The following is a 12,698-nucleotide window of genomic DNA, read 5'->3' as shown; positions in this document are numbered from 1 at the left end:
ATCAATTAAGGTGATTTTTTTTTCTTTCAAAAACATGCAATGACTATCAAATATTCCAACAATAATTTTGTAATAGTTTGAAAAATTTCAGCCAGTGTCAATTGTTTTGTTGTTGTTATATACAAAATTAAATATATTACATATGTTTTTGTGCTCACAAAATGTAACATCAGTTTACACGCCTCTAGGCAACATGCAGCCCAATTCTTTACTTGGGAACAAATTCCACTGAGTTCCAGGTGGCTTTCTTGCAAGTGAAGTGCGGGATCCAGGACTGCAGCTCAGAGCTTCCACTGCTAACTTGGGGAGGAAATCAAAACACCACAGGAAAACTGGACACTAGATCTGTAATGTAACTGTATATTTATTTCTTTTTAAACAACACTCCTTAAATGTATTGCAATTCAATATACAAATGTGTTTTCACAGAATTATAATCCATTAAATAGCACAGAAAATAACCCAGCTTTTTTGTTGTTGTTGACTTGGGCAGATGTGTGTATATTTGGGGAAATCCATCATACCTTTAAACATGTAAGGAATGGTTCCTCCCAAACTTCTCCCAAGACAACTGAATGCTATAAATGCCCTAAATCTTGATTTTGCCGGCTGATCTTTCCTCTTAGACAGATCCGTAGATACGAAGGACCTTTTTTTCCAAGGAAGAACGTCTATCCCCAAACAGCTGTGAGCAACTATTTCTCTCCATTCCCTTTCCATAACCCCACCTACCCCTGCCCCCTCAGAAGCGAGATAACTTGGCAATATGACTCAGTTCCTTGCTCTCAGCTGGTCTGGAAACCCTCCAGCTCGCTTCCATGGCTCTGTCTCCTGTGTGCAGCGCCCAGCGCTGACTGCCAAGCTACCGGGCCAGCCGATTATCTAAGCTCTGCGCAGACAAACCTGTGCTTTCTCATCTGGAGTAAAAGCTTGACTCCTCTGTAATCAAGGCTAAGGATGCCAGATTTCACTGCTCTTGTTTTAAAGACACTTTGATCCTGATATGCGATGTCCCATCACCTGATCTTGCTTCTCTCCTAGTCAAGATCCCCCTATTCGCTGACCCTCACTAGAAATGGGAAGAACCCTTTAAGCATTCACACAATCGATATGAAATTGCACCAGTTTTTGAAGTTGCATATATTTACACGGGGTGGAATGTTTTCCCATATTCTTTTTAAAGGAGCATATAGCAACATGTTCACATAAGACCAAATACTTTTAATATATTTATAACTTTTATAAAGCTTTGAAAAAACTCACAATAGCACATGGTTTTACTTTAATGCTTTACGGTACTATCTCTTTAAAATCACAATCAGCACTTTTAAGTTATAGTTGATCCAGCAAACAAGAGACAAAAAAAAAATTACAAGAGTTAAGAATGGACTGATACATCCTTTTATCTTATTTTTTTAACTAATGCATAAGTGCAGAATAAGATAAGATACTCTAGTTTAAATATCTTGTTTACAATATACATTTTTGTTCTAATAATGCAACAGTAAATCCCATGCTTCACATAGAAAAGCAACCCGCAACATTAAGAAAAAATGTACAATTTATGAAACAAAGTAAATAAATATTAGTATTACAGAATCAGAGCTGTACATAAAAGCTGTTCAGTTTTTAATCATATAAAAATATTTTAGTGCAACCTCACAGATATATTGATGCTTTTTTTGTTTTTTGCTTTACATCATTTAGGTCAAAGTGTCCCAAAAAGGAAAGAAATTACATTTATTACAAAGCAGATACACAAATTCTAAAATATGTACAAATTACTGCTAAAAAATGCTTATAAGAATATAAGCAAAAGTAAAGAAAAGGCACAAACACCTGTACAGGTTAAAAGTACCAGACCCAATAAGAATTTTGAAATTTCATTTTGGTCAGGCCCATGACGACTCGTAGTTTTACTCCATTCTTTTGATACAACAAAAGTATATATAATAGCAAACTACTGTAACTTAGAACCGGCATGCTATAAATTCAAATACTTCCTTCTATCGCTGGGGAAGGGGAGGGGGGAGTCAACAAGTTTTCACACCTCACAGATCACTGTGGCTTGCTTTTCTCAGAGGGCAGCTCTCTTCTCTCCTGTGTGCTTGAATCCTTCCTACTCAGGTAGCCTGACGGTCTGACCTCCACGCCGCTTTTGCTGTAAAGGGTGGAATGAGATACTACAGTCTGCTGTGATGTACCAAAAAGGTCCTTTTCACCACTGTGCAAGTCAGGGCTGGTGGCTGAGGCGCAGATCTGGCCTGGCTCAGAGCCACTAAAGTGTTCCATGCTAAAATGTGCACTTTCCAAGGGTTTCTGAAAGGGCTCGGAATCCCTTTGTAATTGCTCCGTCCCGTGGAGGACTTCCTCTGTGGCAATGCGGAGAGAGGCTATGGCTTTTGTACAAGTCTGAATATTTTCTTCCTGCTCCCTCTCAATGACACCTTCCTCCAAAGCGCCCTTTCTCATCAACAGGAACTCAGACGTCGATGTGCTGCCTTGGGCCACTGTATGCACAGCGGGAGGGCAGGCACGTTTCTCCTGATGCTTTGGAGGGATGCCTGATTCCCACTGCTCCTCCCCAGAACTTTCTTTGGGGAGAGACCAGATGGACGGAGCGTGTAAACCAGACAGGGCTGCAGGGAGCGAATGGACGATTTGGATGCCCCCAATGGGCATCATAGGGATAGGTGCACGAAGTGGCTGCTGGGAGTGTAGTGGAAGATGACTAAAGACATAGTCGGTAGGACCCTCAGGAAACAGGTTAGGGATGGGGTGCTCCAGAATGCCTTTTTCTCCGGGCAAGTTGAAATACGGTGCCTGCAACAATCCTGCTCTTGAATTCTGTAAGCAGAGAAAGACAAAGATCAGCAACAGTACTTCCTGGTCCTGGAAGGGGAAGTACACCATTCTTGTTAGTGGCTCAGCAAAACACTCATTCCATACAACACTTTGGCAACCCTACAACCCTAACCAACTATATTTAGGATGAGATGTCATGCTACTTACTAGACAGAAATATCTGGAGAAGGGACATAATCCTGACGTAATTGCTGGCTGAAATGTTCACCAAAAAAAAAAAAACAAACCCACTGAGGCAGGCTACAGAATGATTCATAGCTAGGGTGAAGGCTTCATTTTGGGGATCTTCTGAAGTTTTCTAAAGAAGTTTCTAAGGCAGCACCTCAAGTTAGTTTAAAAAACTACTACACATATAGTACATGAAATCTCAGAATTTAAACAGCACGAGGAAATAATCTTTTAAATGTTCTGCAGCACTGAGTGAAATAGTAGCAGATTATTTAGGTTGAAGACCTGTACATATTCAGCTGTTACACAGTTTTAATCCTGGATAACTTCTAGGACTGTATGGAATGTGCATCTAGCAGGAAGAAGCGGTTGCTTTCCCAAATAATTAATGGTGAATTGGGGAGGGGATCACTTTACATCCACTGAGAAACATGCAGGCAGATGTTGACAGCAAAAGTTATTTATTCAAGATTTACAGTATGTGGATCATAATTATTTGATAACTTGATAATTACTATTCTCATTTTATATATTGTATGCTGCCTTGATAAGCCAGAGTCAAATGACTTAAGTGGCCTAAAGACATTTGTAAATAAATAAATATACCACCCCTTTCCATAGGACTTGAGGCAGTTTACAAAAGCAAGGAAAATCCCCAAAAAAAGAAGGTTTGGGGTTCCAGATGTCGGAAGGCAACAGGTTCCACTTCTTCTACCTTAGACAGATTGTAGATCCTGAGTAATCCCTCTCTGCAGTAAAACACAGGGTGGGCCAGTTCTGGTCAGGAGAGGGTACTACTAATCCTTTAGTACCCAGGAGCTGATCCAGGTACAGCTTTAAACAGTACTTTGAATCAGACCTAGAAGCAACCAATGGAACAAATGGAACACAGGTGTTGGGCGGCTCGACTGTAGCAGATGGACTGTCACGTTTGGAACCAACTGAGTCCTCCGAGTCATCTTCAAAGGCAGCCCCATGGAGGGCTGTTGGGTAGGAAATACAAGTAACTCATTTTCACTCATGTCCTGGTCACCTCCCTGGACTACTGTAATATGCTCTACATGGGGCTGTCCTTGAAGAGTATCATGAAGCTTCAGCTGGTACAAAACGTGGTGGCACAGGCAGTTACGTGTGCCCCTAGAACAGCATACATTACACCTCTGCTTAGTGAGCTGCATTCCTTGCCAGTTTGCTTCTGGGTCCAATTCAAGGTGCTGGCTTTGACCTTTAAAGCCCTTCATGGCATGGGGCCAGGTTATCTGAGGGACCACCTCTGTCTGATTACATCTGCCTGTCCCATCGGGTCTGGCAGAAGAGGTATGTTGCAGTCCTGTCTGTCAAGGAGCTACATCCAGCGGGACCCAGGAGAGGGGCCTTTTCTGCCATGGTAACTGCCCTGGGGAACATCATTCTTCCCAAGGTGAGACTGGCCCCATCCTTGATATCCTTCTGGAAGTCCCTCAAAACATGGTTGTGTCAACAGGCTTGAGGATCTCAAGGAAATGGTGAACAAGTGAGGTGACTGCATTGCTTGTAACATTAAACTCTCTCTGCTAGTCTGTTAACAGTAACACTGATTGATGTTTTTTAATAGTAGAATGTTTTAATATTGTTTATGCCTGATTAGAACTTGTCTCTCTTTTCTTTTTCTGTCCATTTACCTCTTCCATTCACTACATTTTCATCTAATTCCCCCCAGCCTTTCCAATGCCAGTCTACTTTATCCCTTAACCCATTTCCATCCTGGTTACTTTCCCCTTCTTTTTTGCTGCTTCTGCTGGAAGGAAGGTTTGGGAACGTGGCTTTGAGCAAGTATGCACACAAACATGTGTTAAGGGTGTCATAGCACACATTTTGGGGAGATGGCAGAAATCTACAGGATGGTTTGCAGCTGCAGTTAGCAACTTGAGGCTGACAAGCAGCGCATTCCCAGAATTTCTGTCTGTATTTTAATTTTTTTTTGTCTACACTTGGAGGGGGGCGGTCATTTTGAATTCAGGTTTAAATACAAATAAACAAACAAACTAAGGATGCTTTTCTAAAATCTCATTCTGAAAAATACATCTGTGGGTAACAGACTGGAATGAAACAGTGCAGAGCAGTTATTCGTACGTCTGATAATTCTTATCTAAAGATACAGCTGATTACAGAGATAGTTTTTTTTTAAAATGCTAATAAAATTATTCATGTCCGTATTTTGAACCTGCTGTCTCTAAGACATCCTAGTTTCTTAAGAAGCAAAGGACTTAGATATTTGAAAACCTACACACTATTTTCTAAATCTTCATCTGGCCAAATAAAAATATTACTTCCATATGGATTCCAGTTCTGTATTAGATCCGCACCCCTTCTGGCTGGTCAAGGCCTCCTGGGAGACCCGTGGTTGGATCCAGGCAGTGGTAAATTCATCCTGGAGGAAAGGAGTGGCCCTGCTTTCAAGGAAGCGGTGGTCTATCCCCTCCCCAAGAAGCCATCATGAGAGCCACAGGCTGTACAAATGTCTTCTCTTTTTAGGGAAGGTTGTTGAGAAGGAGGTTGGACGGCAGCTCTGGCGGGCCTTGGAGGAAACAGATTATCTAGACTCTTTTCAGCTGGGTTTTAGGCCTGGAAATATAGTATTGAGACAGCACTGATCTCACTTGCTGATTACTGTTGGTGGGACCAGAACAGAGTTAGTGCATCCACCCTGGCCTCCTTCAACTCTCAGCAGCTTTTGAGACCATCTTTCTGGACTGGTTTACAGGGTGGGAGAGAGGAGCATGGGGTTGAAGCGGTTCTGTTCCTTCCTCTGTGGGCTGCTCAAGCTGGTCTTTGTGACGGGGAAAGAGAGAATTCCAGCCTATTCCCCTTGCTTTGTGGGGTTCCTTGGGGCTATATTCTCTCCCCAATATGCTGATGATACTGTCAGTGATTCTAATCAGAGGTAGCCACAAGACAAGGGCTTAGGGGACACCTGGTCCTGGGATCTCAGGTTGCTCACTTCCGTTCTACAGCTTTCATCCGTGTAAAGAAGAAAATGCTTCATTGAAATAAATAGAACTAAGATCCCACTCTACATGAATGAAAAGACAGTAATGTAAATAGATTTCTCCTCCTTCCCATCAAAGCCTCCAAACAGCCCTCCAAGAACTAGCAGATAAGGAAGGGTCTGGGACATGGGACAGGGAGCTGCAGTAACAGGGAAGGAGCAAATAAAAAACCAACAACCTGAACAGAATCAGATGTTTATGAGGCTCATGTCTCACTCATTAACAACAAGATGTAAGGATCTGTCTGTCAACCAAAACCAATATCCTAGTCTGAGCACACATCCTAGCAATTAAGCCAATTCTGAGAATTCAGTTTCCATTACCTCAGAATCCAATTGACGTAACAGAAGAAAGAATGTTAAAAAGTTTTTTGTAGGCAATCATTTTAGGAGGACTGTTTCCTCATTATATTTAACTTACCGAATGTCCCAAAGGAACTGACTCAGATTGCATATACTGGCCCAAGGGCAATGATGGGTTGTGGTATAAGCCTCTCCGGGGTGATGCTGCTCTAATAGAGGCCATATATCGTCTTTCTCTTCGTGGAGACAGATCTCTTCGAGAGGTTGCATCCTTTCCAGGAGACACTGGCCTCCGCGGTGACAGATGCCGTCTTGGGGAAGCATCTCTGCGTGGTGATAACTCTCTTCTTAGGACAGCTTCCTTTCTTGGTGAAAGATGTCTAATAGGTGAAATCTCTCTTCTTGGTGATAGATGCCTTCTAGGTGACAGATCTCCTTTGGGTATTAAATATCTCTTTGGTGAGTTATCTCTGTATGGTGAGGAATCATACCCAGGGGATGACTGTTGGCTGGATGATGAAAAATCTCTAGGAGATGAGTTGGACTCCAAGGAAATCATATAATCTTCATCCATGCAGCTAGGTATGTCAAGCCTGTCTTTGTCAGGTTCAGAATCTGTACTTTTATTCTGGAAAAATCTTTGATATTCTGTCATTGGTGAATCATCACAAGAATCACTTGTTGTTAAGAGGTGAGTAACCTGAATACTAGGTAAAGTGACCAAATAACTTATCAAGGACGAATGACCCACAGAACTCTCAGGAGAGCCCCCATAAGATGTGGTAGCAGTATTCACAGATATTGAGGAAAATCGGGGCGGCTGGGGGCTAGTGCTTCGAGATCTTGTTTTGGGTGTTGAGTCTCCAAGAGCATCATCAAAATCATCTTCATCTTCATCATCCTCATCATTGTCTTCTCCATCCTCTCCATCAGACTCCTCAGCATCAGAGAACTGGTGCTCAGTTGATGTGCCAGACATGTTGTTCTTCTCAATTTCTTGGTGGTTATCTTCCATATTTTCTGAAACAAATGTAACAATTCAACAAGTCATATGCAAGGGACACAAAACTGAACTTGACTGCAGATCTTTTTTGCCCATAAAGCTGTTGATTGTGCCTAAAGCTCCCACTGCAATATGAAACAAAGATGCTTTTTGGTAATACATGGGTAAGATGTCTACTTAAGACATTTTCCTGCACCATCAAATGCATAACCCTGTTTGATATCCATGCCTCTCTGAAACTTCTTGCAAAATTGAGTAAATTCAGAGTATAACCAAAATCACATATTTGATTGCCAACCGGCATTTACATGATCCTCAAATACTTGACTTACAACTGTATACCTGCTTCAAGGGAATAGCTGATTAACTTGATAAGGCTTACATCTAAGTAGAGTTGTACTATTAAAAAATATGAGCTGTAAATGTCCAGTAATATGCCTTTAAAAAGTTTATTATACCACAATGAGGCCTAAATTAATATTTTCCTCCTGTCAAAAAACTAGGAGCTGAGCTGCTCGGATACCTTGTGTAAAGTGCAGTGAGGAAAACTTTAACAGCAATGTGCGCTACCAAAAATTTTCACACTATTTTGAGATATGTTTTTATGTCAGCTTCTAAGAATACTGTGTGCTAGAACCAGTTGTATACCTTACTGAATGGGATGGGATAGGGTGAGATGAGAGAAGACATAAAGATAGCCTTTAAATTCTGTAAGCTTCAAACCAACATATCAATATTATTTTCAGTGCTTTAGTGTTGACATGAGGGAAAACTTAAATTCTAAAAACATAGCCTCTCTTGTCAGTAAGTGATAGAATGTGATGCGTCATTTGTATACTGCAACTGCTCCGGCAGCAGAGAAACTCACATACCTGCTTCTTCAGTTTCCGCATCGTCCACTGAAGTCATTGATACCCCCAGCTCCAGGCATTTTTTCATGTGCGCTTTCGACTTCATATGCTTCGTCAGATTCCCTGTGGAAAACACAAAGATGAACTAGACAAGATGGCACCAGTTTAGAATTCATACTGACTCTTATGAAGAGATGCTCCCCATCTTTTCCTTCTTGGCTGGATATGGAATTAGTGAACTGGACAGAGGGATAAAACAAATTCATTTTATATAAATGTCATTGCAGCAACAATAATTTCATAGAAGCGCATGTGTTTCTTCTTTTCTTCTCTTTTCATAACTAAGCTGTGATACTCAGGACTACTGAATCTGAATCTTCTTTTTGTGCCTCTGTCATTATTGTTAATAATGTATCATCATCACCACCACCGCCAACAACAACAACAACAACTACAAATACTGGAAAAGGATTGGCATTTCAATTGTTTGGATGAGATGTGAAAATATCTAAGGATGTCACTGAGAAGGAAAATGGAAGATGTCAGGCCAATTCTACCATCTGACATACAGTAGTAAATGTTCCTCCTCCCATCTTGAAAAGATGAGGAAACAAATGGTAAATCTAGGACTGACCAGGTTTGCACACCTGGACTATCATATAACAACCTCATGCAGGATATTGTGGAGCTCCCTTTCCATGGGTGGTAAAGGAGATCTGCCATCACAGCTCCTCATCAAGACAAGGAAAATCTCTTCCACTGTTGTTCCTCTACTATCAATATTTCAGCAGTGATTAGGGGAGAAGAAGGGAGGTGTTGAATGTGGTTTCAAGGGATCTAGGAAATTCAAAGCCCTTCCAGTCCCCTACCCCAGAAGTATATACCCTGCACAGCTCCTCCCTAAAATGGCCCCGAACCTACACCAGTCCTGGCACTGTTGTAACTAATATGATACCCTGTAGGAGGGGATTTTTTAAAAAAAATGACTGTACAGTAAAAAATACTCAAATTAAAAAAAAAAAACAGCTGCCGCTCTGACCTCCCACCCTGAATGCATTGAACAAGGAGGACATAAACACTTGGCAGAAACTTCACAAGGTGTTTTCCCATTTGCCTGCCTCTGACATCTAGCTACTTAATTGTAAGCCGCCCAGAGTCACGAATGTGAGATGGGTGGCTATATAAATTGAATAAATAAATAAATACTTCCTTGTGGATTACTTTATTTATTAAATTTACCAAAGTTTCTCAGAGGTTTATGGTTAGATAAAATCAAGATTAAAACCAGATATAAGGCTCAAGCAACAATTAAAAAAAATAAATCCAGCATCCAAAACCCACAATTAAAAGCCTATTTTGTAAAGGTATGTGTAGGGTCTACCCAAAGAGGTTATGTCTCTGAACAAAGTAGGGAGTGCATTCCACAGAACTGGGACGAAGAGAGAGAAGGCTCAACCATGAATCACTGTGGGACAAGCCAATGGCTGCTATAGCTGAGTCTCCTCGGATGATCTCAATCAGCTGGGGATGTGGAGGACGGGGATCTTATAGAAACTCAGCTCCACTTCCTTACACACAAGGGCATGAAAACTTACTCCAGAATAAATTTGCAAGTCCTTGAGGTGCAACTAGACTAACTTTTACAACAGGTTACAAGTTATTACTGAAATATAATTAACAAGCAAATATATTTAAAAAATTAGTTCATAAAAAGTTCTGTTAATTGTGTTATCCTCCCTACAGATATTTGCTGATTCTTCACACTATTCAGTCTCAATGTAACACCTCCAGCATGTGAAGGCATCAGCTTTTACAGGAGATTTTTGCAGCCTGATGACCTCCAGATGTGTTGGATTACAACTCCCCAGGATCCCAGCACATCTGGAGTGTACCAACCCTGCGGAAGGTTGGCCTATAATATCAAATGCTGCTGAGAGGGCAATCCGTACATTAGTACTGCAAAATTAAGCAGATTACCCCTCTGTACATACACAGAGAGTAGATATTTTCCCACTGTCACTTAGAGCAGGAGCAGGCCACTAATGGCTTTAGCATTTTAAATTAGGCAACTGGTGTTATTTTCTTTGAAAAGGGGAGGGATTGATTAAAAATCAGTTCTGGCTGTCGCAGAGTGCTTGAAAGCGTTTGGCCTGACAGATCAGAAAAAACACACACCAGGCATTTCTATAAAAATAAATGTATTTACAGAAAGCACAAAAACATACTTACAAGCTTGTGCATTCACACGCGCTCAGAGAGGACTGGGAGAAAGGCAGTGTAGAAAGGAAACCAAAACTAACAAGCCCAGGCAAATACCTCTCCAGGGCAATTAAAAGCTTTACCTTATATGGTCATCTTTTCACACCCAAAACTAAGGATACTTAAGTTTGACCTTCTGACTCTGCCAGAGTGATTTGTTACCATAGTAACTTAATGGCTTGCTCCTTGCAAAAAACAAGGAAATGCCAACACTGGCTCCCATGGCCATCATTTGATGCAGTTTTGCAGAGATGATAAATGGAAGCTGCTTTTCCTCCCCTGTGGCAGTGAGTACCCATGGACATGTACTAGCAGATCTCAATCCATAATTCATGTGAGCATGGATGGAAGGGCCCACCTGGAGTCTGTGGAACAGTGCATTATTAATAATTGTGAAACTGACCCACCATAAAGTCAGCTTAGGAATTCTCAGCTTGGCACAGCTAATGTTCCACTTCTGCAATGTGCTACTGCAAATGTACAATCCCTTGATGTAATTGATGTTTGCGCCATAACGTTTTCAGCACAAAAGTAATAATTGCCAAGGCAATTTTATGCCACTACATTTCCTCTGCAGACAGATGGGCTGGGTCGAAGCCCGTATTTCTTAATGTAGTTACACAAAGTGGCTCTCTCTGACAAACACATCAAACCTTGAATCACTTATTCAAATGGGAGTGGTGCATTTCATGAAATCTTATTTTCAGAAATAAAAGCCCCCTCAGTTTAAGAAAATTTCTCTTACGCTTGGAAGGATGGAAGTCAGAGCACCAAGAGCACATTTTCTCATCTACCAATCCCCAGCAAAATAAGAGAACAAAAATGATCAGGTACCTTTTGTTTTGAAGGCAAAATTACACAACTTGCATATATAAGGCCGTACATCAGTGTGAGTTCGGATATGCTTTTTCAGCATGCTGGGTTTCTTGCAACGGATTCCACATTCCTCACAAATATACTTTCCACGTCCACGTCCCCTGACATACACATAATCCTCATTGGATTTATATCTGTTAGAAGAAAGTCAGAATGAAATAGGAAACACCTAACTGGCCGTTTTTATTCACAAAGGTTGTATTTAGTTGAAGTATTTGAATGTTACCTTTCAAGGCGGGTTACAAGCATAAAAGGAATACAGTAAAGGCAACATACTACAAAAGTCAAAACAACTCTTCAAAATAATAAAGAGGATCACTTTGTAATGGTCAAGGCAACAGGCTAGAAACTGGGAGACCATGAGATCTAGCTCTTCCTTAGTCTCAAACACAACTGGGTGACCTTGGTCCAGTCATTCTCTCTCAGCCCTAGGAAGGAGGCAACGGCAAACCACTTCCAAAAATCTTGCAAAGAAAACTGCACAACTAATCCAGGTAGTTGTCAGGAGTCAACAATGACTTGAAGGTGCATGCACGCATGAGCGCGCACACACACACACAAACAGACAAGAGTTATGTTTGAGCAGGAACACCTACTCAGAAGAAGCTAGGCAAAGAACTTTCTCCCCTCCCACTTTTTTTTTTAAAAAGCCTTCTTAAAAGCTGGCAACTCTGTCAGTATCTTTAGGGTTTTGCTCTATTGTGGGACTATAAAATTATTTTTCCACTAGGGAATTCCAGAAAGTTTCCATGCATTTGTAGAACAGGGTTATCAGCAAACCTGTTTCAGTTCCTTTGCTTTGCATGTGTTCGTGATTATCTACTACTTTACATTCAGAAGCATATAGTATAACAAAGAGCACAGTTACTTGCTAAGGCAGATCATATGGTCCATTGAAGGCTATCTTCCCTCCCCCCCCCAAAACAAAGCCAAGGGAATGCTTTCATATGTCAGTATCATGTTGCCACATACTTGGCAAATAGTCACTGTATGCATCTTCTTAGAGATAGACCTTTGCTCAGTGACCATTTCTTCTTGCCGAGCCAGAACTGTTATGCAGAGATCAAATGTACAAACATGCGCAAATTTAAACTGCCTATATGAAATTGTTTTCCTTTTTCAATGTACACTCCCCATTAAAGACATGGAATTTAAAACTTCCAACATTTCCAAATCAGAAAGAGCCACAGTTTTTCTAACATACCTCAAGCAGCACAAGACACCCACCACACATGTTCTCCCTCTCAAGTTCCAAAGGGATCATTGTCCTACAAATCATCTAAATAAGATACCCAAACAATGATTTCTTTGCTCAATATTTATACCAGGGAAAGAGAATCTTTTA

At 41.0% G+C, this 12,698-nt stretch overlaps 1 protein-coding gene across 1 annotated transcript in view; it reads right to left on the bottom strand.

The window, feature by feature from the left end:
• Nucleotides 1–346: 346 nt before the first annotated feature.
• HIVEP2 (HIVEP zinc finger 2) overlaps nt 347–12,698 on the bottom strand; it is a 28,062-nt gene continuing 15,710 nt past the window's right edge. Inside the window, exons 4-7 of the mRNA XM_063309260.1 lie at nt 11,312–11,487; nt 8,240–8,341; nt 6,483–7,384; nt 347–2,847 (exon numbers count right to left, since the gene is read on the bottom strand). Of these exons, the coding sequence (XP_063165330.1) occupies nt 2,059–2,847; nt 6,483–7,384; nt 8,240–8,341; nt 11,312–11,487 (1,969 nt within the window). The 3' untranslated portion in view covers nt 347–2,058. The remainder of the gene's footprint in view (nt 2,848–6,482; nt 7,385–8,239; nt 8,342–11,311; nt 11,488–12,698) is intronic.

The sequence above is a fragment of the Candoia aspera genome, chromosome 1 (assembly GCF_035149785.1).
Source record: "Candoia aspera isolate rCanAsp1 chromosome 1, rCanAsp1.hap2, whole genome shotgun sequence".
Classification (NCBI taxonomy): Eukaryota; Metazoa; Chordata; class Lepidosauria; order Squamata; family Boidae; genus Candoia; species Candoia aspera.
The sequence above is the reverse complement of the archived record's forward strand: the minus strand, read 5'-3'. Positions and strand labels throughout refer to the sequence as shown.